This window comes from Aptenodytes patagonicus, chromosome 20, assembly GCF_965638725.1.
Source record: "Aptenodytes patagonicus chromosome 20, bAptPat1.pri.cur, whole genome shotgun sequence".
In the NCBI taxonomy this organism is placed as follows: Eukaryota; Metazoa; Chordata; class Aves; order Sphenisciformes; family Spheniscidae; genus Aptenodytes; species Aptenodytes patagonicus.
In genome coordinates, this window is record NC_134968.1 from 3,591,452 (window position 1) to 3,615,147 (window position 23,696).

At 42.9% G+C, this 23,696-nt stretch overlaps 1 protein-coding gene across 1 annotated transcript in view; it reads right to left on the minus strand.

Moving 5' to 3' along the window:
- Positions 1–1,902: 1,902 nt before the first annotated feature.
- Positions 1,903–23,696, minus strand: part of MAP3K3 (mitogen-activated protein kinase kinase kinase 3) — a 40,004-nt gene continuing 18,210 nt past the window's right edge. Inside the window, exons 7-17 of the mRNA XM_076356542.1 lie at positions 22,165–22,285; positions 18,279–18,412; positions 17,348–17,421; positions 15,689–15,756; positions 15,356–15,448; positions 14,324–14,515; positions 12,516–12,664; positions 10,587–10,718; positions 9,751–9,880; positions 7,935–8,112; positions 1,903–5,509 (exon numbers count right to left, since the gene is read on the minus strand). Of these exons, the coding sequence (XP_076212657.1) occupies positions 5,281–5,509; positions 7,935–8,112; positions 9,751–9,880; positions 10,587–10,718; positions 12,516–12,664; positions 14,324–14,515; positions 15,356–15,448; positions 15,689–15,756; positions 17,348–17,421; positions 18,279–18,412; positions 22,165–22,285 (1,500 nt within the window). The 3' untranslated portion in view covers positions 1,903–5,280. The remainder of the gene's footprint in view (positions 5,510–7,934; positions 8,113–9,750; positions 9,881–10,586; positions 10,719–12,515; positions 12,665–14,323; positions 14,516–15,355; positions 15,449–15,688; positions 15,757–17,347; positions 17,422–18,278; positions 18,413–22,164; positions 22,286–23,696) is intronic.

Sequence of the window (23,696 nt, forward strand, 5' to 3'; positions counted from 1 at the left end):
ACGCTCAATGCAAGGCTATCCACTTCTGCTGGGAGGCTTCGCTTCTGGAAGGGAGCTCATGATATCTCCCATTTCTCTGAAGTCCAGGGTCCTTACTTCTCCAAATTTTTGCTATCTAAAATGACTAGACAACACATTCAAAGGAGAAACAATTCAGGAACCTTTGGCTGTTTCCAGGTATTTAGAATAAATACCTTTTCAAGCAGCCTGAGCTTCACAAGCTAGAGCTGGACTTCCCCACTTAGCAAACTACTCTGGGGTATTCCCCAGAGAGTTCCCAGCTGAAGCAAAGCACAGCAGGGACTCAGACCTCATCACACTAACCATCTCCTCCTGGTCTTGAGAACTGCCTTCTCCCCACCTGATGACAATCTACCCTGTTAAGCACCGATGAATCAAGACCAAGACCTGGAGTAAAAAACTCACCACCACAGCAAAATCCAAATGCAAGCCTCAGCTCTGGCTCTCCATCAGTAGATCTCCACATGAAGAGCCAATAAACCAGCCCAGCTACTCTCCCTGCAAGGTGAAATGAAGATGTTGCTATTTATTTATTTATTTATTTATTTATTTTTACACACTAACAAAAGGGACAGAGCCATTCTACCTCTCTCTTTGAAGAGTGAGAATGGATGAACGTCACCTTCCTCAGAGGCAGGCTTGTGGAGGACACACGCTTACCTGATCCAAGAAGCAACGCTTCACAAACAGGACACTGCTCCATCCGGCCCCAAGAATAAATTCCTGAAAGGAAAAATTTCCTCCTTCAGTTAAGGTCCTTGGTTAGAAGGAAAACTAATTAATTGTCTTATTCACTTATCTCGAGGCACCATTTACACAGGAAGTAAGAGACACTGCACTGCAAACAACCACCAAAAAGGCTTTCATATAAATGATAATTTTATTGTAAATAAAACGATACATTGGCCTGGCTTTGCACTGCAAGCCCCCGGTCGGTATATATAGACTACTGGTTCAAGGTCTTCTGCACAATCCAGGTTAAAGCAATTTCTCCCTGCTCTGCACGGTTTATGTCAGACAGGTATTGACAGACAATAAAGTCCTTTTCTTCATTTCTGAACTGCACCCTAGGCACATCTACCTTTTCTAACTGGGAAATTCAGAGCTGCTCAGTGAGATCTGCTCCTCAACAAGGCTGGGGTTTAAAGACCTGAAGCCCAAATGCCATTAAACCACAGAGGACGCCTATTTTTTTCTGAAAATTAAGAGAGACTGAATGCTCCCAGCTCCAAGGGCAGGTACCGAGGTGACAGCCACAGGACTGCACGTATTCAAATATATAAAACCTTTCCATCCAGCAGCTATTAACCTAAGCACCAATCACTAGGATCTCATTCAGCCCCCCTGTACAGCTCTAAGCATCTGGCCTTTGCCTACCAGAGAAAGCGTGTACAGCAGGGATATATATTTACTGAGGTTTCACAAGTTATCCTGGCTCTCTGGGCACTTGGAAATCACGTGTCACCTGAGCAGGTACCAATTTCCCTCTTGGTCAATTTGTTTTGGTAATTAATGGCAAAGGGAACTGTTTGGAGCATGTTCAAAAGTCCTTTGGAATACTACTCCAAAAATACGAAAAAAAATCCAAATTGCTGCAACCTACTGCCACTAGAATAGGCAAAGATCAGGTTTACTGGAGAACAAAGCAAATAACCTGGAACGCACAGAATCGTCACACCAAGACCAAAATGCCAACAGTTTGTTTCCTAACAAGCTCAGGGACAGCCAAATCCCTATTCCCCCCAGTTTGTCTCTGATGGGAATCTCAGCCGTTTTCCTGCTCGGTTTCAACTGTTTCAGGATAATGAGACTCCTATAAGATATTTTTCTCCAAACAGAATATTCTCCATTTCTGCAGCACCTTCCATCGAGGATACTATATATCCTTCCCTGGAAGGAACAGCAGAAAACACAAAGTGACATTTGGAATGGACACAATAGCTTATTGTTAGCCTGGCACTCCTCCTCCACTCTCCCCTAAATGAGTTTATTCCCATTTTATTCCAATTCTGCCAGGATAAAGAGGCCAAATGTAATTCAATTTAGAGGCATAATTACATTTATGTCCACTTAAGACGTTTTTGCTGCCAGGGCCGTGCTAAGAGACTGTAGTATAAGTGTCGGTCCCAAGCTTATTCACTGTAGCAGTGGACTTAGGAATCCAGATCTTCCTTTTCTATAATCAAGAGGGCTGTGAGGAAACAAAGAATGCATTTTGGCTTGGCTCTACTCGTTATAAACCATCAGCAAATTCTCTGCAAAACCAGCTGCTTTTTTTCCTTTTTAAATTCATAAAGGCGTCAAATTTATTTCCCATCCTCCCCCCTACCCCGTAACAGTCGAGTCGATATATATAAAAATCACCAAATATGATCTTTTACGATATAAATAAAAAAAAAAGTATGAGGCATCACCGTTTACATGATGTAAAAAGAGCTAAAAAAGAGCGATATAAACTACATTCATAAAAGTGCATCTCCAAACATACAAGTAATGCTTTGGCTTGTTCCTGTGCCGAACGGGTGGCATTGGGTCAGGTACTGGATACGAGAAGTCCAAGCTGGCACCCCATGTTCTCTGTCACTGTACAATTGCTATTTACTGTCATTAATACAGACTGGAATACAAGTGTATACACAGAGTAGGCACATTTCAGCATAGGTGGTGGGAAGGACCAGAAGCTCTGGCGGGGAGAGGACTGAGCCCATCAGTCCATGATGCTCTTTGCTCTGCTCTGGAACAGCCTTCCATGACGCATATGAGGTAAAAGCCACAACAGATCCTGAGGATTTAGTTGCTTTGAAACATTAAAAGTTACACCATTTCCTCATGCCCTAGTCTCCCAAAACACAATGTGTGGGATAGCAAGGAAAGACGACAGAAGGTGGTCTCAATTTGGTGAGGACAAGCCAAGGGTAGAGAGAAACCTACGCAGACAGGATCACCGCACTCGACTGCTGCTGTACGTCTGCAGGGTAAAGTGTGATGAATAAAAGATTCCAATCTTTGGTATATTTAGGTGCTAGTTGCAAGGCTTGAAGAGTGCTACTGGGCCCCACAGGAGTGCTGACCACCCTACTTCTGTCATCAAGACTACAGGAATGATTTCACATTCCCCTGCAGCATACGCAGCCATTTACACCACAGCGAAGTGGTGTAAAACGCTCCCTAAAACAGAGTAGTAGTGTCATGCCCTCGCTTCCCTTCGGTGCAAGCGACAGTGAAGTGCAGGCCAAAAGTCAGGCCACGTGTCTTGCCAATTTGGAGTCAAGTTCCAGGTTTGGAAAAGATCAATAGAAGTGCTCTCACTAGAATTAAATAAATTATGGAACTTAATGAAAGGGCTTTCATAAAAGAGATCCCCCTAAGTGCCTGCAACCTAAACAGTGCATCCTCGTAGTAGTGCAGGAGAGCCTGAAAGCGAAACCAACACTAGCTTGCTTTCACCAATTACACATTGCTCTGAGTTTGGCACAGAAAAAACACTTCAGATTGTTAAACCCTTCCAGGGCTTTTGGTTGTTTGGGTTTTTTTAGGGTTCTTTTTTTCCTCTTTAATTAAACACATTATTTATCATGTGTTCAAGGAGCTTGGTTTCATTAAAACTTGCCTTTTCCTGCTATGAGCATTCACTTAAAACTATTAATTTTACTGCATTACGAAAGCAATTTTCAAGTTTTCTTTGGGGGGGAAGAGTGGAGGCATGTGGACCCTTAATATGGTTTCTAATACAAGAGCAGAACACCTTTAGCGTTGCTCTATAAAGCAGTATTTTAGCTAATAATACATTTGCTTTTCTTAGTTTCATTTCACATAGATAACTTATAATTACTCCATGAATCCCCAGCACTTAAAAACTGCTGGCCTTTTACGAGTGAAATAAGGACTATTAGTGCCCAAATCAACATACAGTATTTGAGGCCAGTAAGCCATCAGGAACTCACTTCTCAGAGATGCGGTACCTTTCAAACGCAAAAATCACTTGGAAACATTTTGCTGGTACCTGTATGGGGATCTCCAGTTAATTTCAGAAATATGCTAGCATTACAAATGTTCTCTCTGGTTCACTGTTTGATTTAACTCGTACAAAAGCTTATTCAAATAGGACCCTAATATTTTATGGAAACCTTAAATGAACACTTGCACACCTGTAAAACAAACCACACACACTGAAGGGTTGAGCTTGATTCTAACTTACTGTGCACAAGTAAAACTAGTGTCCAGCAAATTCTCCCCGTGAAAAACTCCATTTTCCATTAGGCCAGGTGCTCAAAGAAACACATAAACTTTTCCTGAAGTAAATTCCTGGGCACCAGATGAACTGTCTTTGGTTTAAGGCGATGGTAAGAAGTTACCAGCCAAAAAGATAGGTGCAACAGAAAGCTGTTCCGCAGAACTCCCTTCCAGGAGGGTTTTGTTTAGACCCAGCAGTCTCAGGGAGATGAAGCAGGAGTGCAGATTTGTTGGCTATGAGGACACAAACTAACCGACACTGTCTTAATGCTAGGACAGATCAAGCCTTAGAAATCAAGTTCTGGATTTTCTAACATCAGTGGGAGAGCCCTTCTCTTAGGCCCTGGAGTGATTGCATTCTGCTGAAACTTTTCTGATTATCCTGACATTTAGCTAGAAAGACCTCCCTCACCCCCACCCCAAAATCCATGGTTTCGTTATAAAATAACACTATTCACATACTTTTGAATCAATATTTTCTGAACACCTTCAGATGCTGAATACTTAAGAAGAAAAATATATAATTATATAGCGAGCGCATGCTCAATGACACATGGCTTTTTGCTGGATTCATGTACTGTAGATGCCTCTAAAGCCCTAGCAGTCTGGAAAACAGTGACCCACACGTAGAGAGTTGGTCTGGATGGCTGTTGCACCTTTCTGTTCTGAAGAGTGTAGCTCTTCCAGTTCCCACTTTAGTTCAGATTTCTTCTATGTTCAACCAGTGAGACACTTATATTCCCATTCTTGGGCCTGCAGAAAACATGCAGCCAGCTGCAATTTCACATCAAGGTAACTAGGGCAAAAATGCAGCTCTGTTTGGACAGCTGTCGGTAGAATAAACATTAGTCCAGCAAACAAAGGTATCAGGCACAAGAGCAGACCCTAGGTTCCTTGGCATAATTTCCCCAAAGGACTAGGACAGCCGAGTTGGCATTTTGAAGATGCAGCACCACAACGGGCAGTTGCAACTAGACCAGACGGGGCACCGAAAGCCCAGCAGGAGCTGCTAGCAAGGGAGGTAATTCAGTACTGGAGCTGTGCAAACTGATGTCTGAGCAGCTCTTCAGCAGAGGGTCTGTGCCTGGCTTCCACAAAGATCTGCTTTAGGAAGTCCCGGCAATGTTCTGATATGTGAGAGGGGAGCTGGGGGTTGGTTGGTTGGGTGGCGATTTTGAAAATGGCTGCCATGGCTTCGTACTCTGCCCAGGGTGGTTTCTCTGTCAGCATTTCCACAACAGTACAGCCGAGGCTCCTGGAAAAGCAGACAGGAAAAAGAAAAAAGTGAGAATTGACTCACGCAATAATGCACAGTGTTCAGAGAGAACTTCCAAGCAGCCAACATCAAGGTACAGCTCTGCTCTGAAAACAGCTATAAAATGGCTTTGTGCTCAGCAAACCCCATGTGTGCACAGATTCTGAGCCAGACCTGCCAACGTCGCTGCTTTTACTACTGTCAGGCTAGCAGTAAAGTGCTGAGACAGGGAGGCTGGTTTCCACTGTGGTTCTCACTGCACCAAGAACTGTGAAGTGCCATCTGTCCAGCTCTCCTTTGCTCAAATTTTACTCTCAGTAAACACTTGCATTAACAGCAGGGGACAAGAGGTGCACACGAGAGGTCCCTGAAGGCGCCGTTGGACTTCAGTGGTATTTCGGGTGCTGCTGCTACTGTTATGTCTCAAAGGCACTTGCTGAGTTGCAAGGTAGAAAACATACTTTTTAACCAAGGTCCGGTGAATCAGAGCTGGTTGACTCCACAAAGCCATTTCAGCAAAATCCCTTTTCAGTGCACAGCCTCAGAATGCCCACGTGAGAAAAAAACCCCTAGTATCTCCACAAGAAACCAAGCATCATAGACAGTCAAAAAATAATTAAAGTCTAACAGCTCCAAACTGAGAAGGCAGTAAGTTAAACCGCCGGTAGGGCAGATGCATCATTACATTAAGGCAAAACTCCTAGTAAAGTTAATGGGGCTCTGCAGGCTAATTCAAGGCAAGAACGTGATTACGGGGACGGACATGGCTGAGCCACCTTTCTGAAGCAAGCGTGACACCAATACTTTCACAGGGAAGATGGGTTTCTGTAGTACCGCAGTGATTGGTTTTCATTCAAAAAGGATTAATTGCTTCCTCCAGGCCACAGATTAAGCAAAAGCAGTTAGTGAACTTCTAATATCCAGTCCTGTGTTTTGATCACATCGTTCCATTTTGCCAAAAGGCAAAACTGCCTCTTCTACCTTTAAACTAAACCCTCTTTTAAAGTGAAAAGCAAAGACAAGACATTTTCAGAGGCAGACTTGCATCAATTGCCAAGACAAGGAAGGAAAGGAATTAAATCCAGTGAATATGCAAGAAATGACTTCTTGACAAGGTTTAAAATCCAACGTGAAAATTTTACACTGGTTTCCAGCCATTTAAGACTTACTAGAAGAGAGTACAGAAAATGCAAACCATGTGTGCTGAAGTGCTGGGGGTTTGCTCAAGAGCAAGCAGGGATATATTATTGTTTAGACTGATTTATACCGTTTAAGCAGATCCGGTTTCTTTAAGATATTCAGCAAACAGCAGGAATGTTTTTCATGTCAAGTCACTCCAGCAATAACAAATAGCTCACATATTCTGCTATTTAGGAAAAAGAAAATTGGAGAGGGGCCTGCAGCAGTGGCGGAAAGCCAGGTGGCTAGATTTGTTACGTTTTTGAGCCTCTCAGCCATACGCATCCACCCTGGGACTAACGCTGCACTGGAAAATTCTGACCCCCCTGAATAATGATCGGGATTGTAGGAACTGGAGCCCAGCCAACAGCAGCGTCTCTTTGATGGGAATGGACCCATGTCAGCACCAAGAGGAAATCCACAATTGCATCAACCCAGGGGGAAGGGCACGTGCTCCATTCTCTCCCCAAGCATCCCAACTGGGAGAGTCTGCAGAACTTAACTCTTTGCATACGAGACAAATTTCAGCTATGTTTCCACTCACTGCTTGTACAGGAAACAGCACAGGCCTTGCTTTACTGTGGAGACACAAACACACCTTTTGTCGCTGTCATTTAGTTTAGTTTTATAATCTCACCTTTTTAAGGCCTCCAAAACTAACATTTTGACACAGGACCATTTTGCTTTTTCCTTTTGATAGAGGCTGTTTCTTGGCTATGCCAATAGCAGCATGGCTACAGTTTCCATTCATGCATACTTCAGATCACCTCTGATCTGACCCGTATCTTTTGTGTTATTCCAGGTTTGGGCATCTTTCCTTTAAAGCTTTGTCAACATACTCAAACTCCATTCCTCTAATTTCCACTGTATTATAAGCATACCTCTCATTTGATAACAAAATGAATGGACGCTCCCTAAAGAACCTTCATTCTCTCTTATAAGGGATATCAGAAGGATGGAAACCTCACACCAGAAAAAGTCAGAACACAGAAAACAAGCTATCAGTTCAAGGGAGGAACGAGTGGAAGTTGTTCCTGAAAAACTAAATGAGCAGTTGTGGGTTGACATTGCAAAGCACAGCCTGCAGCAGGTCATGTCTCGAGTTCAAATCAACTACTCCAGTTCACCTTAAAGTTTTGATCCAGACAAAATCTGATTTTGGATATATGGACGACAGAATGTGTATGTCTTATCTTGCTCCAGAAAAGCTGTGAATTGATCTACGGACTGAAAGTTAAAGCCTCACCATACGTCCGCTTTTCTTCCATAGCCTTCCCCACTGATCACCTCCGGGCTCATCCAATATGGCGTGCCAGTGACAGAGCGGATGCCTGTTCCAGACATACAGATTGTCTGCAGCCGTTTGCTGGCCCCAAAGTCCCCAAGCTTCACATTCCCAGCAGAGTCACGGAGAATATTGGCTCCTGGACAAAAAAAACAAAGAATTGAGACAGCTGTTTTCATGCAATCCAGCTGTTGGATCCACAGCCTACACAGTTGATATCCAACCCAGAAATACCCATGCTCATGGTATGGCTTTTTCCCCATTAAGCCTCAGGTGACCTGCTAAACATCATTTCTTTATTTCAGGCTGTAGACAAGCCAATTGTTAATGGCTGCAAATGGGAAAAACTTCAGGGGAAAAAGACAAGGAAGTGAAGGGGGAAGGGAAATGAGAGCTGAGTCAGCACCATCATTGTTACATTGCCTGTAAACAGCTCAGACAGCCTATGCAGGGCCCCCAGGCCAATGGCTTAGATAGTACATAGCTGTGTCGAAAAGGATTTTATTGGGATGCAGCTTTGGTGAGTGTAACCATTGCTTTCTGGTCAGCTGGGTAACAGATGTAGCTAATTAAACCACTTTGAACTCCTACAATAAACAAGTCAATCTCCACTTTACTTGGTCAGAGGTCCTGAACATGAAGCACCAGGGAAAAAAGCAAACTTAAGAGCTTAGCTTGTATGTGGACACAAACCAAGGCTTAGACACCAAAAACAATTCTTCCTCCAAAGCCGCAGTAAGATCAAGAACCCTGTGTTGCCATTATCTGGTATCTGCCTATGTAAACTCCTTCTGCCTTCAAATAAAATGCACTTGTGCTGGGAGATAGCTTTATCACTTCACTTCCCCACTGGAAGAGCTGAATTCAGAATAACAAGTCTGTCCACCCAGCACCCGGGAGGCAAGTTAACAGTTTGGCTTAGAAGATGGGTGCAAACTAGCAAATAATGCACCAGGTAGGAAATCATTTGGGAAAGAGCATCACATGAGCAGTATACAAGGTGTTATTCAAGAATCAGCAGCTTGTTTCCCTTTGCCAGCCTAGAGGGGATGCAACGAAGATTTATAGGCAGGAACAAGAGGATATTTTTCCTGCAGCAAGCAACCCTCCTGGTCCCTCTAGAGCAGAGAAGCTTTGTGTGGTGTCTGCCACATCTGTTGACATTAACTCTTAAGGAGACTGGCTGGCTCCATGGGGTTATACTGGGAAGAGGAACATTAAGGACTAATCACAGAGGCTTTACATGGAAGATTCGAGGTTTCTTACACAGAGGAGGCAGGACAGTCACAAGAGCCCGAGGTAAGCAGGACTGTCAAGAGCAGGCACGGAGCTCTTATGGCAACTGGTATGCCTACCAGCTGAGAAATGGTACTTTGGCCAAGCAGAGAGGAAATTAGAAGGGAATCCACAGGGAAATGAGCGTGTTTTACGAGGCCAGTGAAAGTAAGGTGGCAACTCAGCCTCATTTTGCTTGGACGTGAGAGAAAGATGAGGAGTTACAGAGGAGTCTTCCTAAGAATTAGAGGCTTCCAGTCTTCCTTACTATAACCAACTGCCAGGCTCTCAGGTCCTGTAGAGAGAACAGCCCAACTTCCCTTACCCAGCCCAGAACACAACCTTCCCTAAGCCCTGCACACAGATACAAGAGCAAAAAGGGATAACCGAGCAAAGCAATGTTTAGAAGCCCCAGCCAGGATACTGAATTCGTAATACTTGGCTTCCTTTTTCAGAGTTCCTTTAGCACGTGGTATACACATAAATCAGCAGCTGATCTCACCCTTTATGTCCCTGTGCACAATCATGTTGCTGTGAAGGTACGAGACTCCCTCGAGAATCTGGCGAGTGTATTTCCGGGTTACATTTTCTGTGAGAGCACCATACGCCTTCAGCTGGTCTTTCACTGACCCCTGCACCAAAAACAAAACAGAAAGGATTGGCAAAGAAATGACAAACCACAAATCTTGCAGTCTCCATTCAATTCCCACGAGCTGTGACTGTTATACACCCAACCGGCACAGTAATGAATTCTGGCCTCTTCTAAAGCCCTTTTGTGAGGCTCTCAGAGCATCTTGCCCTACGAAGCCCCCTTTGAAAAAAGCAAGGACATGCTTTACAGCAAAAATAGCTTAAAGAGGTTCTGTCTGCTTCCTCCATCCTTGAGCTGTGCTGGTACAACTGTTTGTGAAGACAAGCGATAAAATAGTTCAGCGGACTGATCCGGATCAAAAGTCTCCCTTTTTGCAGGGTCAGTTTTAGCCTAATTTGCTGTACTATATGACCCTGCTAATTCAGTTAGCCTGATTTATAAGTTGGCCCAAGTCCTCTGAAGTACTTTGTCAGAACAAATTTAGACTGAAGAAAAGAACTGGTGTTAGTGACTAATGAAGAGAATGTATTTCAAGCACAAGACACTAAGAAAAAAAACCAGACGTGGTTTGGGCATAAATAAAAAGAAAATGGTGGCATTATAAAGCCAGTATGAGAGAGGGGCATACCTAAGAGGGCATAAGGTGGATTACGTAGTTGGGTAATCATAGCAATTAATAAACCAACTAACAAAACCACCCATCTCACTTTATGATCTGCGACAGTGCTGCTCGTGTCAGCTCTTACCCCTGGCATGTACTCCATGAAGATGGTCAAGGTCTTCTCTGCTCGATCCCGTAAGCAGCCGTAATACTGAACAATACGTTCGTGCTGGAGATTCTTCAGCAGCTGAATTTCACACTCCAGGGCACTCACTTCCTATGGATGTTGAAGGAGAAAATAAGGTTCCATCCCCAGGAAATATTCCATCCTAATAAATCTGTCCATGTCACTGGAAGGGTGAGGCTACTACTACACTGAAGAAGTCTAATCCATGGCATTGGCTCACCCACCTCTTGGGAAAGGCAAACATTACCGATGCTTCACCTTAATCCTTACTGTACAATAAGCAGGTAAATACTGGTGCAGAAGCTTTGTTTGTTAGCACACAGGCAGTATCATATATGGATTTAGTACCAGAAAATCTTGTCTTGATTCTGTCAGCTGAATGGCTTTAGCCAAGTTGGTTGAAAGCATTCTTCACGCACAACACAGATATAACCTTACTTCTCACCACTAAGCTGAGGGCAGTGAGCGTTAATTTCAATTATGAAAAAGCTCTGAATACACAGTTACAGAATTGCTAGGAATCTTTCTGTAGGAACCTCAACCCATTAGAGAGCAAGACTACAGGTGCCAAGAGTTCCTAACTTCTTTAGTCACCCAGTCCTGTTCTGATTCACACTGATGATTTTACTTGAATCAACCTTAGAAACGGCTTCCTCTCTTATTTACTTCAAAGAATCTGCAGCTATGCACATGAAACTGATTCTCTGCTTTATTCCTGCCATAGACAACAGGGTATCATAGCACAAAGACAAAAAGGCTATCCAACAATTTCAGACTGAATCAGAGATGTTTGTTTCCCAGGAAAAGTATCAGGTTCTTGCTGAATCCAGGGAATGAACAGGGTGAACATCAAAGGTACAGAAGCACGAGGACTTATGGAAAAAGGAATGATGGTTTCCCCCAAATTAGTCCCACTTAGCTTTCTCCGCTCCTGCCACTGGAAGGTGCCAGGTTCACTTCTCTCGCTTTGGGAGACAATGCAGCTCTTCAAGAGCAAGGACCTGGCTACTGCAGAGATGCATGGAACCAGAGGAAGTTGCTTAATCAGGCCAACTGATAGTTTAAGGTTTGGAGTTTCAGTGCCTTCAAAATACATTCCAGCCTGTTCTTCCTTGGCTCAGAGTTACTGTCTGATTTACAACAGAGACGTAGTATAACTTAGAACTTACCAAGTTAGGACTTATCTTGGCACCAATATCCCATATAAAATCAGAATAATTAAATCTTCACAGATCAGTTATTCCAGCTCAAAGTGAATTTGTTCAATATTGGGAAACTGGTACATTGTTAAAACACTAGCAAAGAACCTAACAGCCGCATACACTGAGCAGGGAGTCCTGTGCTATCCTATAATTTCGAGGTGCCCCTTCCCATCTCCACTGTTTCTAATGTGTTGACACATCACTGTTCTTGATTAATTTACACACCACAGTTCAGTTTGTTTTGAGGACAGGGAGAATCCAGAAGCAGAAACCGGTAATTAATACACTTGATACAGGACCTACCACGTAAGCCCAGAAAGTGGGTTTTGCACGTGCATGCAGCTTTTTTGTTTAAAAAAGTTCCACTCTTTCTGGGTTTAGTTTCATTCACATCCATGTCTAACCAGGAACACAGGGCAGTCTAGTATTCCTCAAGTAACCTGGCAACAAACCAAAAAGCTGAGAAAGGAGAGCCAAAAATGAAGCCAGAAAATGGATTTTAGTTTCAGGCTGAAGTTAATAATACGGAAAAGTAATTTTTAAATGACTCCTATTCCTCTCCACATGACTTGAAACCCTAGTACAAACTAAGTAAGATACTAGCTTTTGAGGACAGACAGATACAGGCACTTTACAGGATCTCAAAGTCTGCATAATGAATTTTAGAAGCTGCGATGAGAATTACCTTGCTTGTTTCAGGACTCTCTGGGTCAAACTGGACCTGCTTAGCGGCAAGCTCTCTGCCCGTGTCCACGTCGTAGCACAAATACACACGACCAAAGGCACCCTGGCCCAGCAGTTTTCCTCGTCGCCAGTTTATTGGAGCACTCGGAGCTAAAAAAGAACAGTACCAATTTCTCTTTTCATTATACTATTTAAAGATAATGGTGATCTTTTCAAAGATCAACCCCCATCATACTGGGATTGAAACAGCTATTTTGGAGTTGAAGAAACAGACATGAGGCACTCTCCCAGTATAAGGGAGTTAGTGGCAGAACTCTGAACAGAATCCAACCATGCAGACTCTCAGGACCTGCTGACTGGCGTCCCGTTAAAATGAAACCGTGAAACATTTTGCAAAGATATACTATAGACAAGTTATTCAATGAGGTTGATGAAATTTCATTCCACCAGCAGAGTGGATTCTACATCATCACTATCTTAAGAGATGGGGCAGCAATTAAACAGCATCTTCCAACCCTTGATCTGTAGTTACTATATGCATCAGATGAAGAAGAGCTGGATCAGCCTTGCTAAATCAATCCCACCCAGCTGGGAATGACTGCAAAGCTTCTGGGACAACCTGAAGGACATTACTTCTGAGTTCTTTGCCAACCATTGGTTAGTTTGAGGTTCCTTCTCCTGCGGGAAGGATTTCACTGCAAGGCTATCTCCACAGCAGAAAAATTAGAAGTCATAATTCCCTACTAGAAACTGATAAGGTACGGGCCATAACGTAAGCACAGTGCAGGTATCTTCTTTACCTGCTGAACAGACTCTAATAAAAATATACACGAGAACCAGCTGAAGCAGCCATCTCCAATACCCCAGCCAGAGGTTACATCAGCAGGGAATTACGAGTTCTCATTGTTCTACTGCATTGGTGAGCGCATTGCACAAGCAGCAGCCTCCTGACCCAGAGATTAACACCTGAGCCCAGTTTTCCAGACTGCACTTAATACCAAAACATATTACTCAAAGACCAGTGCTTTAGCTCTAACTTTGAACATGATACTACCAGACTCATACAGTGCAATGCACCCAATTATGTTGTAGCTAACAAGAAACTCTAAAAACAAAGACAGGAACCAGCCATCTGGACAGTGTAAAAATACAGAAGAGCTGAGATCAGCTTTGCCAAGTCTAATTTAATCAGATTTACTGCCAGTCGGTGTTGTAGCGTGTTGCTTACTCTGCTGCATTAATGTCTTCATTTTGATCCTTAAATTACTGTATGGGATATCTGAAGTTCATCAGTAATGACTTATGTTCCATTTCTTTTTTTATATTATAAAGTTCCCCAAAAACCAATGCAAGCATGCTATTAATACAGAAGTAAATCTTTCTACTAAGGAGCAAGTGAAATAAATACAGCCCTTAACTAGCAAAATAACTGTAACCCATAAGCCTGACTATAAACGATAATGTATCAAGAAAATAAACAAGCTTGTCTGACTGTTTTAAGAACCCTGTAGGTCACCTAGATCCAATCAACTTACAGGTTTTTTTTACTTCTTAGCTGAATTTCCAATGCTTTCTAAAGGAAAGGCCAGCTCCCAGTGCAAGACTACATATTCTTAGAAGAAAAAGAGGACCTGTCTTATAGGTGGACAGACCAGTCTCTAAACACAGACATGTAATTACGTGGTTTTGAATGGCTTGTTAAAAATCAGGCTATGGTAATATATTGGGTCTGGAGTTCATCTCTAAAAGCCTTTCTTGCCCATAACCCTAGGAGGCCTTTCCCCAGTTATCGTCAGGGTGCCTGCTTACATTTGGTGGGAATGTTCCTCTCCTGCACACCAAGGGCATTTTCGCTGTCAGCACTCCGCAGGCGCCCCCGGGGGTCCAGGTACTGCAACGCCAGGCCCAGGTTTTCTCCGTTGGTGCTTAAGGAACGACTTGAAGGGACCAAGGTGAAAAGATTCCCTTGGTGACGCCGTATCCGTGGAAATGTCCTCCGGCCTGGAGAAAAAAGTAAAATTTTTAAATAACGAGCTTACAAGTGGAAGGTAATGGCTGGAGGTTGAGCAACGAAGAGAAGGGAGAGGAAAAATGTGTTCTGCTCTGTTCCCATGGAGCAGAATCTACTGCCAAACAGACAAGATGCAAAAATATGACAGTTCAGGGCTGATGCTGCTTGAATTCAGTACAGCTTTGGATCATTCCCAAAGTAGAAGGGAGAGAACGCTTTGTAATGGCCTCAGTGAAGTAGTGCAAGATCTAAACTTGACTTCCAAGGCAAAAATCTGGTTTACAGGCTACCACACAAGCTCTGAGCCTTGTTAACAGCTACACAGACAGAATGACTTTCTAGATAATGTGCCTGGACTTGCAAATAAAAACCATAAACAAAGATTATGACAACTTGCACCTCTTATGAAACTTTGAAAAATTAATTTGCATAAAGCCATCTGACAAGCAGAGATGTGATTCTTTAAGTCACTGGTATATTGAGAAGACCCAGAAGCAAGTTTGCATCCGAATTAGCAAAGCATAATGAATCCCTGAGGGAGGAACCCGCTATATATGACCAAGGCTAGTAACTATGTCCACTGCTCAACCCTAGCAGTCATTGATCAGCCTGGATAACCCCAGAGGGCAAAGTAAACAAAGAATCACAAACAGGCATCGTGGGTTGCTATGAAAATGTGGCATCACGCATGGTAGCATTAACTCCAGCACTAACTGCAAGGACCAGGGCACTGCCAGACTCTTCAACTAGGAGTTACACTCGCCCCTGGAGGTTGCCATTGCCTCACCTTCTTTTTCAAGCCTGGAATCAAAGGTCTGAAAACAACTCACCATCGTTGTAGTCTTTGTGCTGCATGGAGACATTGTAGCGCCGAGGGTAGGTCCCGCCTTTCCCCGCTTTGTCATAGATCTGATTCTCACGGTCTGGAAGGAGATGCAAGGACAGAAGTGAGGCTCCTTCAAAAAGTACACGTTCTAATGACAGAGTTTTCCTGTAACAGCAGGTTTTTTTTAGGAAGAGGTGAGTAATAAATGACTTCTTCGCTGTTCAAGCAACGTATTCCCAGTTCTTCTATTTATATAATCCCAGCAAACATATAGGGTAGCCAGCAAACAGCAGAAAACGTCTAGATGAAATAATCTTTATACTGGACACTGACATACCTGAGAACTCCTGTCTATTATCAGGAAAGCTTTGTGCCCTTGACATCCGTGATTTCCGAAAAGAAGGACTATTAAAGAAAGAAGGCAAGAGTAAGTTTTGCTATCTGCTGGAGAGAAACCTGCAAGGACTTTAAATAGAAGCTAATACATTTGCACATCGCTAACGGCGATTCTCAAATTTGTGTCCCTGCAGTAATTTCACGCTACATCTGCAAAGCTGAAGTCAGACTAGCCAGACTATTTCCCAATGTGCGCAGTCATCCTTTCTGTTCAGTTTGTGCCATTTATTCAGCAGCTCCCCAGCCTGTGGTTTGAGACCCAGTGCTTCCTTCAGCCACATGAAATAGAAGGTTAAAACCAAGGCTAAGAAGAAGAGCAAAACAGGGTACTGCTTGCAGCACATTGCTCACAGGGCAGTGGACAATGGGGACCACTGCCCCCAGTGATTTACCACGAGGGCTAAGAGCTCCTCTCACGAGAACTTCTGTGCACTTTCCTCTCTCCCAGCAACAGATGAGCCTGAACACAAGCACTCCTTACAACCCTCGCCTTTCTCCCCAGTAAGCAGGGCTCCTCAAGCAAGCCTAAGTATGGCCCCTTGTTTGGCAGAAGGCCTTTAACATCTCTTAGGAGATTACAAAAACTCAATCTGTGCCAAAGCCATGTTATTTGCACTTTTTTTTGGTTAACCAGTGTAAATGGAGTGAGCCTGATAGAGCTTTCAGACTCCCAAATGAGATTCCTTTCCTACTACACAAAGAACAGCTTCCCCAGATGATGCCCATTCCTACAAGGAATAACCAGGAAGGCTTTTTTTTCCCCTGTCCTCCACTTATGGCAGGGAGAGGGGAGAGAAGGACAGGTAACAAATTAGCAACATCCCCACCCCCAAATAAATGAATGCATGCATACACACAGGTTAACTGTAAGTGCTTCCTTGTAACTCCATAAACAGGAGAAAGCGAATGGCTACAAAACCAAACCTCAAGTGCTTGACATAAAAGTGTACACTACCTACAGAAATCAGCTTGGAGGAATCTTAAAAACACGCTGAAGCCCAATACTACAGGTGCTGGGAAGCCATGGTTGCTATTCAAGTTAATAGGACCTACGGCTGCCCACCAACACCTCAAGCAACACCAACAGCAAAGAAAGAGAAGAAAAAGATCTAGAGCATCAGACTATGACAAACTCTTCATCAAAGGAAGAGCCTCCCTATTTACCTTTGGAATTAATATTATATCTTGCAGGACATAGGAATCTAGTGTAATGATGTATTTCTGTAACCTTAGAATAGGTTGTTGGTTGGTTTGTTTTTTTTTTTAATGAACAAGTAGAGCCTTGTCTAAAAGAGATTTAAATACCCTGCAGCCAGATGTTCTCGGGAGTCTAGGCTCCACACAGACAGCATGCTTTAGAACTTTGTATTTATAACATAGAGCTACTGAAGCACCAGTTTGTCGGTGTATGGTTTTGCCAGAAAATAAACAGCCTTAGGACGTAGTTAATTCTCTCTAAGAAATATATTGCGATATAGATAAGAAATAACTTCCTATTTCTCTCCAAGAAAATTTACGAGATGGAAAACAGACTTTTGCATAAGTACAACTGGCATTTTGATTTGAGCACATAAGTTCCTACCAGCTTGTACATTTGTACCTGTCTGCTGACCTGTCCAAGGACTGACAGCTTCCTGACACCGAGTTTTCAGCACTGCTTAAAGGGTCCAGCATCTGCAACACAGAAGAAATCACATGGCAACATCAGTTCCATCTAATGCCTGAAAGAGGCTGTGCAAGAGGATCAGAGTCCATTACTGCTTGCCTGGAGGACGTCCAGATAAAAAGGGGAGTCTAAAGCTATTTAGAATGTGCATCTTTCCTTTATCTCCCACAGAAATTGTTAAGGCCGTATAAAATTTGAGCCATTGCTTTAGGTGTTGAAGGACTGCTGTGAAAATGAAAGTCAGCCTCGTGCTGCATTTTGATCCCAAGTGACTTCAGGAACAGAGCCTCTGCTGGTGCTACTGCATTGCTGCCTCCACCTGCAAGTCGCCCTTTGGCCTTACTTCCTACTTTTTTTGAATGGAGAGCACAGTTTCAAATGCAAGAGGGTCACACGAACCTGGTAATAGGAAACCTGAGCATACATGTGTAACGCACACCAGAACTGCTCAGTTAGAGAATCACAGAATCATAGCATCATTAAGGTTGGAAAAGACCTCTAAGATCATCGAGTCCAACCATCAACCCAACACCACCATGCCCACTAAACCATGTCCCTAAGCGCCTCATCTACGCGTCTTTTAAATACTTCCAGGGATGGGGACTCCACCGCTTCCCTGGGCAGAGGTGGAGAGACAATGCCCAACATGCATGGTAACTGCTTCTGGCAGTCCAACAAAGGCTTTGAACTTACACAACTACAAAGAAGTTTGAAGCATAGTTTAAATGAACAAAGCAGTACTAGTAGGTGCTAATGCAACTACAGCTAGTGAATATTCTGGAGTGAAAAAGAGGGCCCAGGGAGCAGCAGCAAGTTCCGTAAGAGGTGGACTTACTTTTTTTTCCACCCTAATGCTCATACTTACACACTGTTCATTGGTTTCTGGGATGAATTCGCCTTCACTATTTATGCTGGTGTAGGAACCCTGCCGAGCAATGCGCTGTTGCCTCTCTGGAACATACCCAGGAGGTGGTGAACTTCGGCCTGTGTTCTGGGAACCTGGGCCAGAAAGGACATTTTGGTATTTATGCTTACCGAAATGAGACTGCACATACATGTACACAAAATCCAAATATTCACCTCTAATGCTAGACCTCTATGATCACAGCAACTTTGGAGTGAACCTTACAGTCTGGACAGAAATGGAACCAGGAGGTGCCATGTCAAAAAGCAAATCATTCAATGAGCACCTGTACTGTCATTTCAGACACAACAAGGTTATTGGTGAAGCTCCTAACAGAGCAGTTACCTATTTCTAACATCCTCTGCTCAACCTTCTATGCATAATTTCAGTATCTCAGGGCAGGCAGAGGACTCCAGGAATCCCTGGCTTTTGTGCATGAATTTCACTGCTAATCTCCACTAAACAAAACACTTGTCAGGACAACCAATCTTCTGCTGTGATTGTAAGTTTGCCTCAACTAGTATCATTTACCTTGAGTGACAGCATTATCCCTGCTAGTCATCATCAGCTGAGCTAATTATACTGACTCTGAGCAATTTCAGTATCACATGGGAGCACTGTTACCTTTGTAAATAACGCCAAAATTTCTGGTTTACTGTGTGAAAAATGAAACTGTTTGACTAGTTTGGGCGAAACCACATGGAGGTCAACTCTACAATTTCTGTTAATTAGATGAGAGCGCTAGATGGACAGAGAGTATGTTTAGGGGCCAAAGGATGAGAAAAACATTTTGCTCATCTGTTAACGGTGCTACCTAAAGAGTTTCTGTTGTGCTACCTACTGAAACTTCACCCCTAGGATTTATTTTTTCCTTGCAGATCTCAAAGAAGATGATATTTGAGAAACAGGAAGATACAAAATCCCTTTTTGCAGTGACCTATCCACCTGCAGCTCCCACCAAGTCAAACCGTGAGCTCCACGAAATGCTGTGGTCCAGCACTCAAGGTCACCCATGAAGTCAGAGACAGTGTTTTAAGATCAGCTCTCAAGCTGTGCTCTTTACAATGCTGTCTTTAATTAACTGTGTGTACTCAGGTGCTATGAAAGATGGGTGAAGATCAGCAAATACTCTCCCAAGGAAAATATTTTCTACAGAAGTTATTGTAATAAAGAGTGAAGGCAAACATTGGCAGAAGCTAACTGAAAACCAGCGCACACACCTTCCAGAGGACTGCAGAAGGAAAAGAAAACCCAATGCTGGCATGGCTTAGAGGGCATGGGGGGGTGAACTACATGCAAAAAAGTAATCTATTGCTTAGAGCTACCCTAGCTCTGCAGGGCTCACGTGACATTACAAGCCAACTGGCGTGGAGATAAACAAGAGAGCGTGCTTTGGGGCTGCACTGAGTCACGGGAGCACACTTTCACTCTTTCCGATACAATGCCATGGCTGGCCAAAGGGAGCCCAAGTCCTGCTGGCATCGGCCCAGCCGCTATTGTGGAAAGGCCACCATCACTGGGCAGGAAAAGGAAGTCGGCACTAAATCAATGTATATCAAAGGAAGTGAGTGGAAAAAACACAAGTGCTGCCAGAATGCTTAGCAACTTTTTTTTTTTTTTTTTTAAATAAAAGTTATCTTTACTTCCAAACTTCTGAATTGGTGACAGCAGGCTTGAGGCCCATCCACTTTAGAAGACAGGAACTACACAGATATCTCCTGCATGCAAACAACTTTTGTTGAATGCTGCTTTCGACTTTTATTGCATGATGTGGTATGAATAGGAAAGTCTCTATGCCTGAAAAGCTAGGAAACAGGGGTACATTCCTTTTCCAAATCAGAGATAGGAGAAGAGAAGGAAGAAAGAATTGATTCAAGACTGAGCTATTGCCATCAGACCTCTGACAGAACTGGAACTCTTCTGGACCTCTTAATAATTTAACAGTCTGGTACTTTGACACGTTCAGAAAATAAAACCAGTGCTTTCTTGATTGATGAATGACAGGCTAATCAGAAAGCATCCACAAGCTGGGATAAGAGGAAAGAGTCTGTACAACTGGGATACAGAAGGGGCCCCTTATTACTATACAGTTTACCCACGACAGACACTCGGTACAGTCTGTTAGCTTTGGCATCATTATTTGGATACCTTCAAATGCCAATAAAGGAGAAAGATTTTTTTTTTAAATAAAATATTGTTGGCATTGAATTTGTCTGTGAAAAAAGAAACGTGGTGTTCAGACATGCATGGATACTGCTGCCTTCTTCATAGGACCTAGGAATGTTGCTCTTTTTATGCATATTAACTTCAAACTAGAAAGGATGGGAAAACTCTTTTTGTCCCAGTTTCAGCCACGTACTTCACAAGCTTTCAGCACTTCTTTGTTTGCTACTTCATAAAAGCAAACAGTACAAAAGGGGATCAGCAGACTCTAGACAGGATACAAACAGGTTTGCTAGACAAGTCTAGTATTGAGAACTACTGGTCTAGTTCTCAAGTCCTTCTCTACTGAGCTTACTCTCCCAATTATCTTTGGTCAGAACAGCATGGATCTGACTCCGGTTTAAACCCCCCATTATGGAGACTGTCTGTTCTAGTTTAATCGGATTTATTATTTGACACTAAGATTGCATTGCAAATACCGATCTAAAATCCTGTAATGATTATGCCTCAAGTTTACACTGTTAATGAAACAGTAGCACTCCTCTTCCACAGAGGGAGCTGGTTTAGAACTTGGAAACAAAACAACTCTGACATTCCCAGCTCCTAATACTGCCCTTGTGATTTGCAGCACCTGTCATCTGAAGCATTAGGTCTGACAAGCCCTAAAATAGCTGTTGTAACAAACACAGCCATCCTCTGCTTCTGTTTCCAGCAAAATTTAGCTTTTATCACTTCTAAAGCAAAAGTCATTTAACACAGAACACCATGCTAGGCTCTAGTCTTCATACTGCAGATCCCTATTACTGCTCACCTTCTTCCCGTTCTTTCACTGCTCACTGAATTTCACACCAAAGAGCCAGATTCTAACCCACAGACTTTCTTTTTGGACCCAAAAGTCTTTGAAGCAGATTCAGATGTTTTAGTTTTTCATATAAAAAGTTAACAGCTTTGAGCACCCTTCAACAACAGATTTGAATAGCACTGCATAGTTATACAGGGGGTTATAAAACAGAAATTGGGACAACCCAGACAAATCTACCAGAGATAGAAGTCATTAAAATTACAGGAGTCTTACGTGGACCTTTCCACTAAACACGAGTTCACTAAGCTGACAGAAACACAAAGGAAATGAGACAAAGGTACATATTACTCTGACTTTTCTTATTATCTTTTGTGCAGCTGTGCCAGTCACCTACGGTATTAGCCTTGTGCTCTACTCATCTGGTAATTATGGAGTGAAAGGTTAGGGAACTCAGTACGTAGGGTGCTGGTTAGATATGCAGTGGCAATTCCTGTGCTACTAGTAAAATGCTTGATTACAGGAGTGAGGACAGATTCCAAAGCCCAACATAAAAAAAATAAATCAAATCTAGGTTTCATGAACTGAAATTGCCAATCTAAATAAAAAGCTTAACGGACTCACGTAAGCTTTCCAAATTTCTAACCTCAATGAATCTGGCTTTAGGACATCTCCTTTAGCAGCTCCTCAGCTGTTCAACAACTTAGTAAGGAACTTTGAAACATTCTATTGTAAACATATTAAAAGCTTTTGAAAGTGAACTGCCTTGTCCTAGAATAACCTTTCAATTTCTCATGGCTTTCATAAACACTATACCATAAACACTAGTGCCCAAAAGATACCTTTCACAAAACAAAGACAAGCAGAAGTGGCAAAAATACTCACTGACAGACAGATGCCTACTTCTGGGTTCTGGCTGCTGATAGGGTGTGTTCACATCCCCCACAGACTGAGAAGTTTTAATCCTGACTTGTTTGGGCAGTCCAGAATGGGGTGAAGAACTGGTCTGTTGGGTAAAATGAAAAAAATAAAATAAAATGAGACTGAGGAGCTCGAGCAGTCTAGCCACAGTTTCAAAAATATTATGTTTAGTAGCAAGAAAAGTAGCTGAGAAACAGCTCTAGAGCCTGCGATTTTATTAACTTCACAGAACACAAACAATAAAGGCAGCGAAAGAGCAAGCTTCACAATTCTGGTGTAAAACAGGAGTCGAACAACTAGAGCATGCTACCCTCCAGCCTCAAATTGAATGCAGGATTTACAAGTCTCAATGTTTGTCTTCCATTAGCAGCCACCTATGAAACCAACAAGAAGGGGCTCATACCACTCACTGAGACCAGACCGTGGAAGAACCTACAATTTCCATCAGCCATCTTGGCCAGCAGAGATAAATTATGACTCTTGCACTCTTTCAGAAGCAGTTAAGATAGCAACTTGACTCCCCACAATCTTTAAAAAGTAAACTGACACTTCAGACCATCTAAGTGAAAATAAATTCTAGAGAGTTTAAGAGCACAAAGAGTTTGGAGATGCCAAGATGAACGCTGCCTGTGTTGCTTTTATCCATCCTTCCCTGAACTTACAGACATAACCTGATTAAAGATCATTTTTCCACAGTGCCTTCATCTCATTCAAAGTAGGAAGAGGAATGACAGTAGACATGTCAAAGGACTTCTCCCCGATTTGTTGAGAAAGATGGACGGGATAGCTCCAGAGCGCTTTGTGGGAAGAGGAACAGCAGGATGGTTTTGCAATTTAGGGCAGTAGGATGCTGCCCAGGAGAACTGCTGCCCTCCTTGTGCAGCAGTTAATCACAGCTCTGCCACGAGAAACTGCAAGGCCACTTCAGACTCCAGAGGATGCTCACTTGGAAATACTTAGACTGCAGCTTCAGGCAGCTAACACCTCTGTGCTCTTTCCATGGATGACACAGGGAACACGGGCTCTTAACACAGGACTGAACAGGACACCAACAATCTGAGGATGGTGCACTAAGGTCTGAACATATGAAATACCGTGAACATCCAACCTCCCCCAAGCAAATGAGATCCTATGCATGTCAAAGCAGGTGCTCAATACTAGTGGACAATCTCAATTTTAATCTTGTCCCAAAGTACCTAGTTTTACAAGAGGATGCAATAGTCCCTTCCTCGTGTGTTACAGAATTTAACTAATGCTTGTAAAGCACTTATTTTATTGAGATGAACATAACCAAAGAGACCCCAAGGAAATGAATTCTGTCTTCTGAAAATTATTTGAATATGACTGGCCAACAAGGTGTGAGGCCACACAATCAAAAAAGTAAAGAATACCTTCTCATTTAATAAGCGCTTACCCTTGCACAGAGTAAGGAGGGAGCCTGATTTAAATTACATAAATTCTACCATGAATAGATTCATGGGAGCCGAATAAAGGGT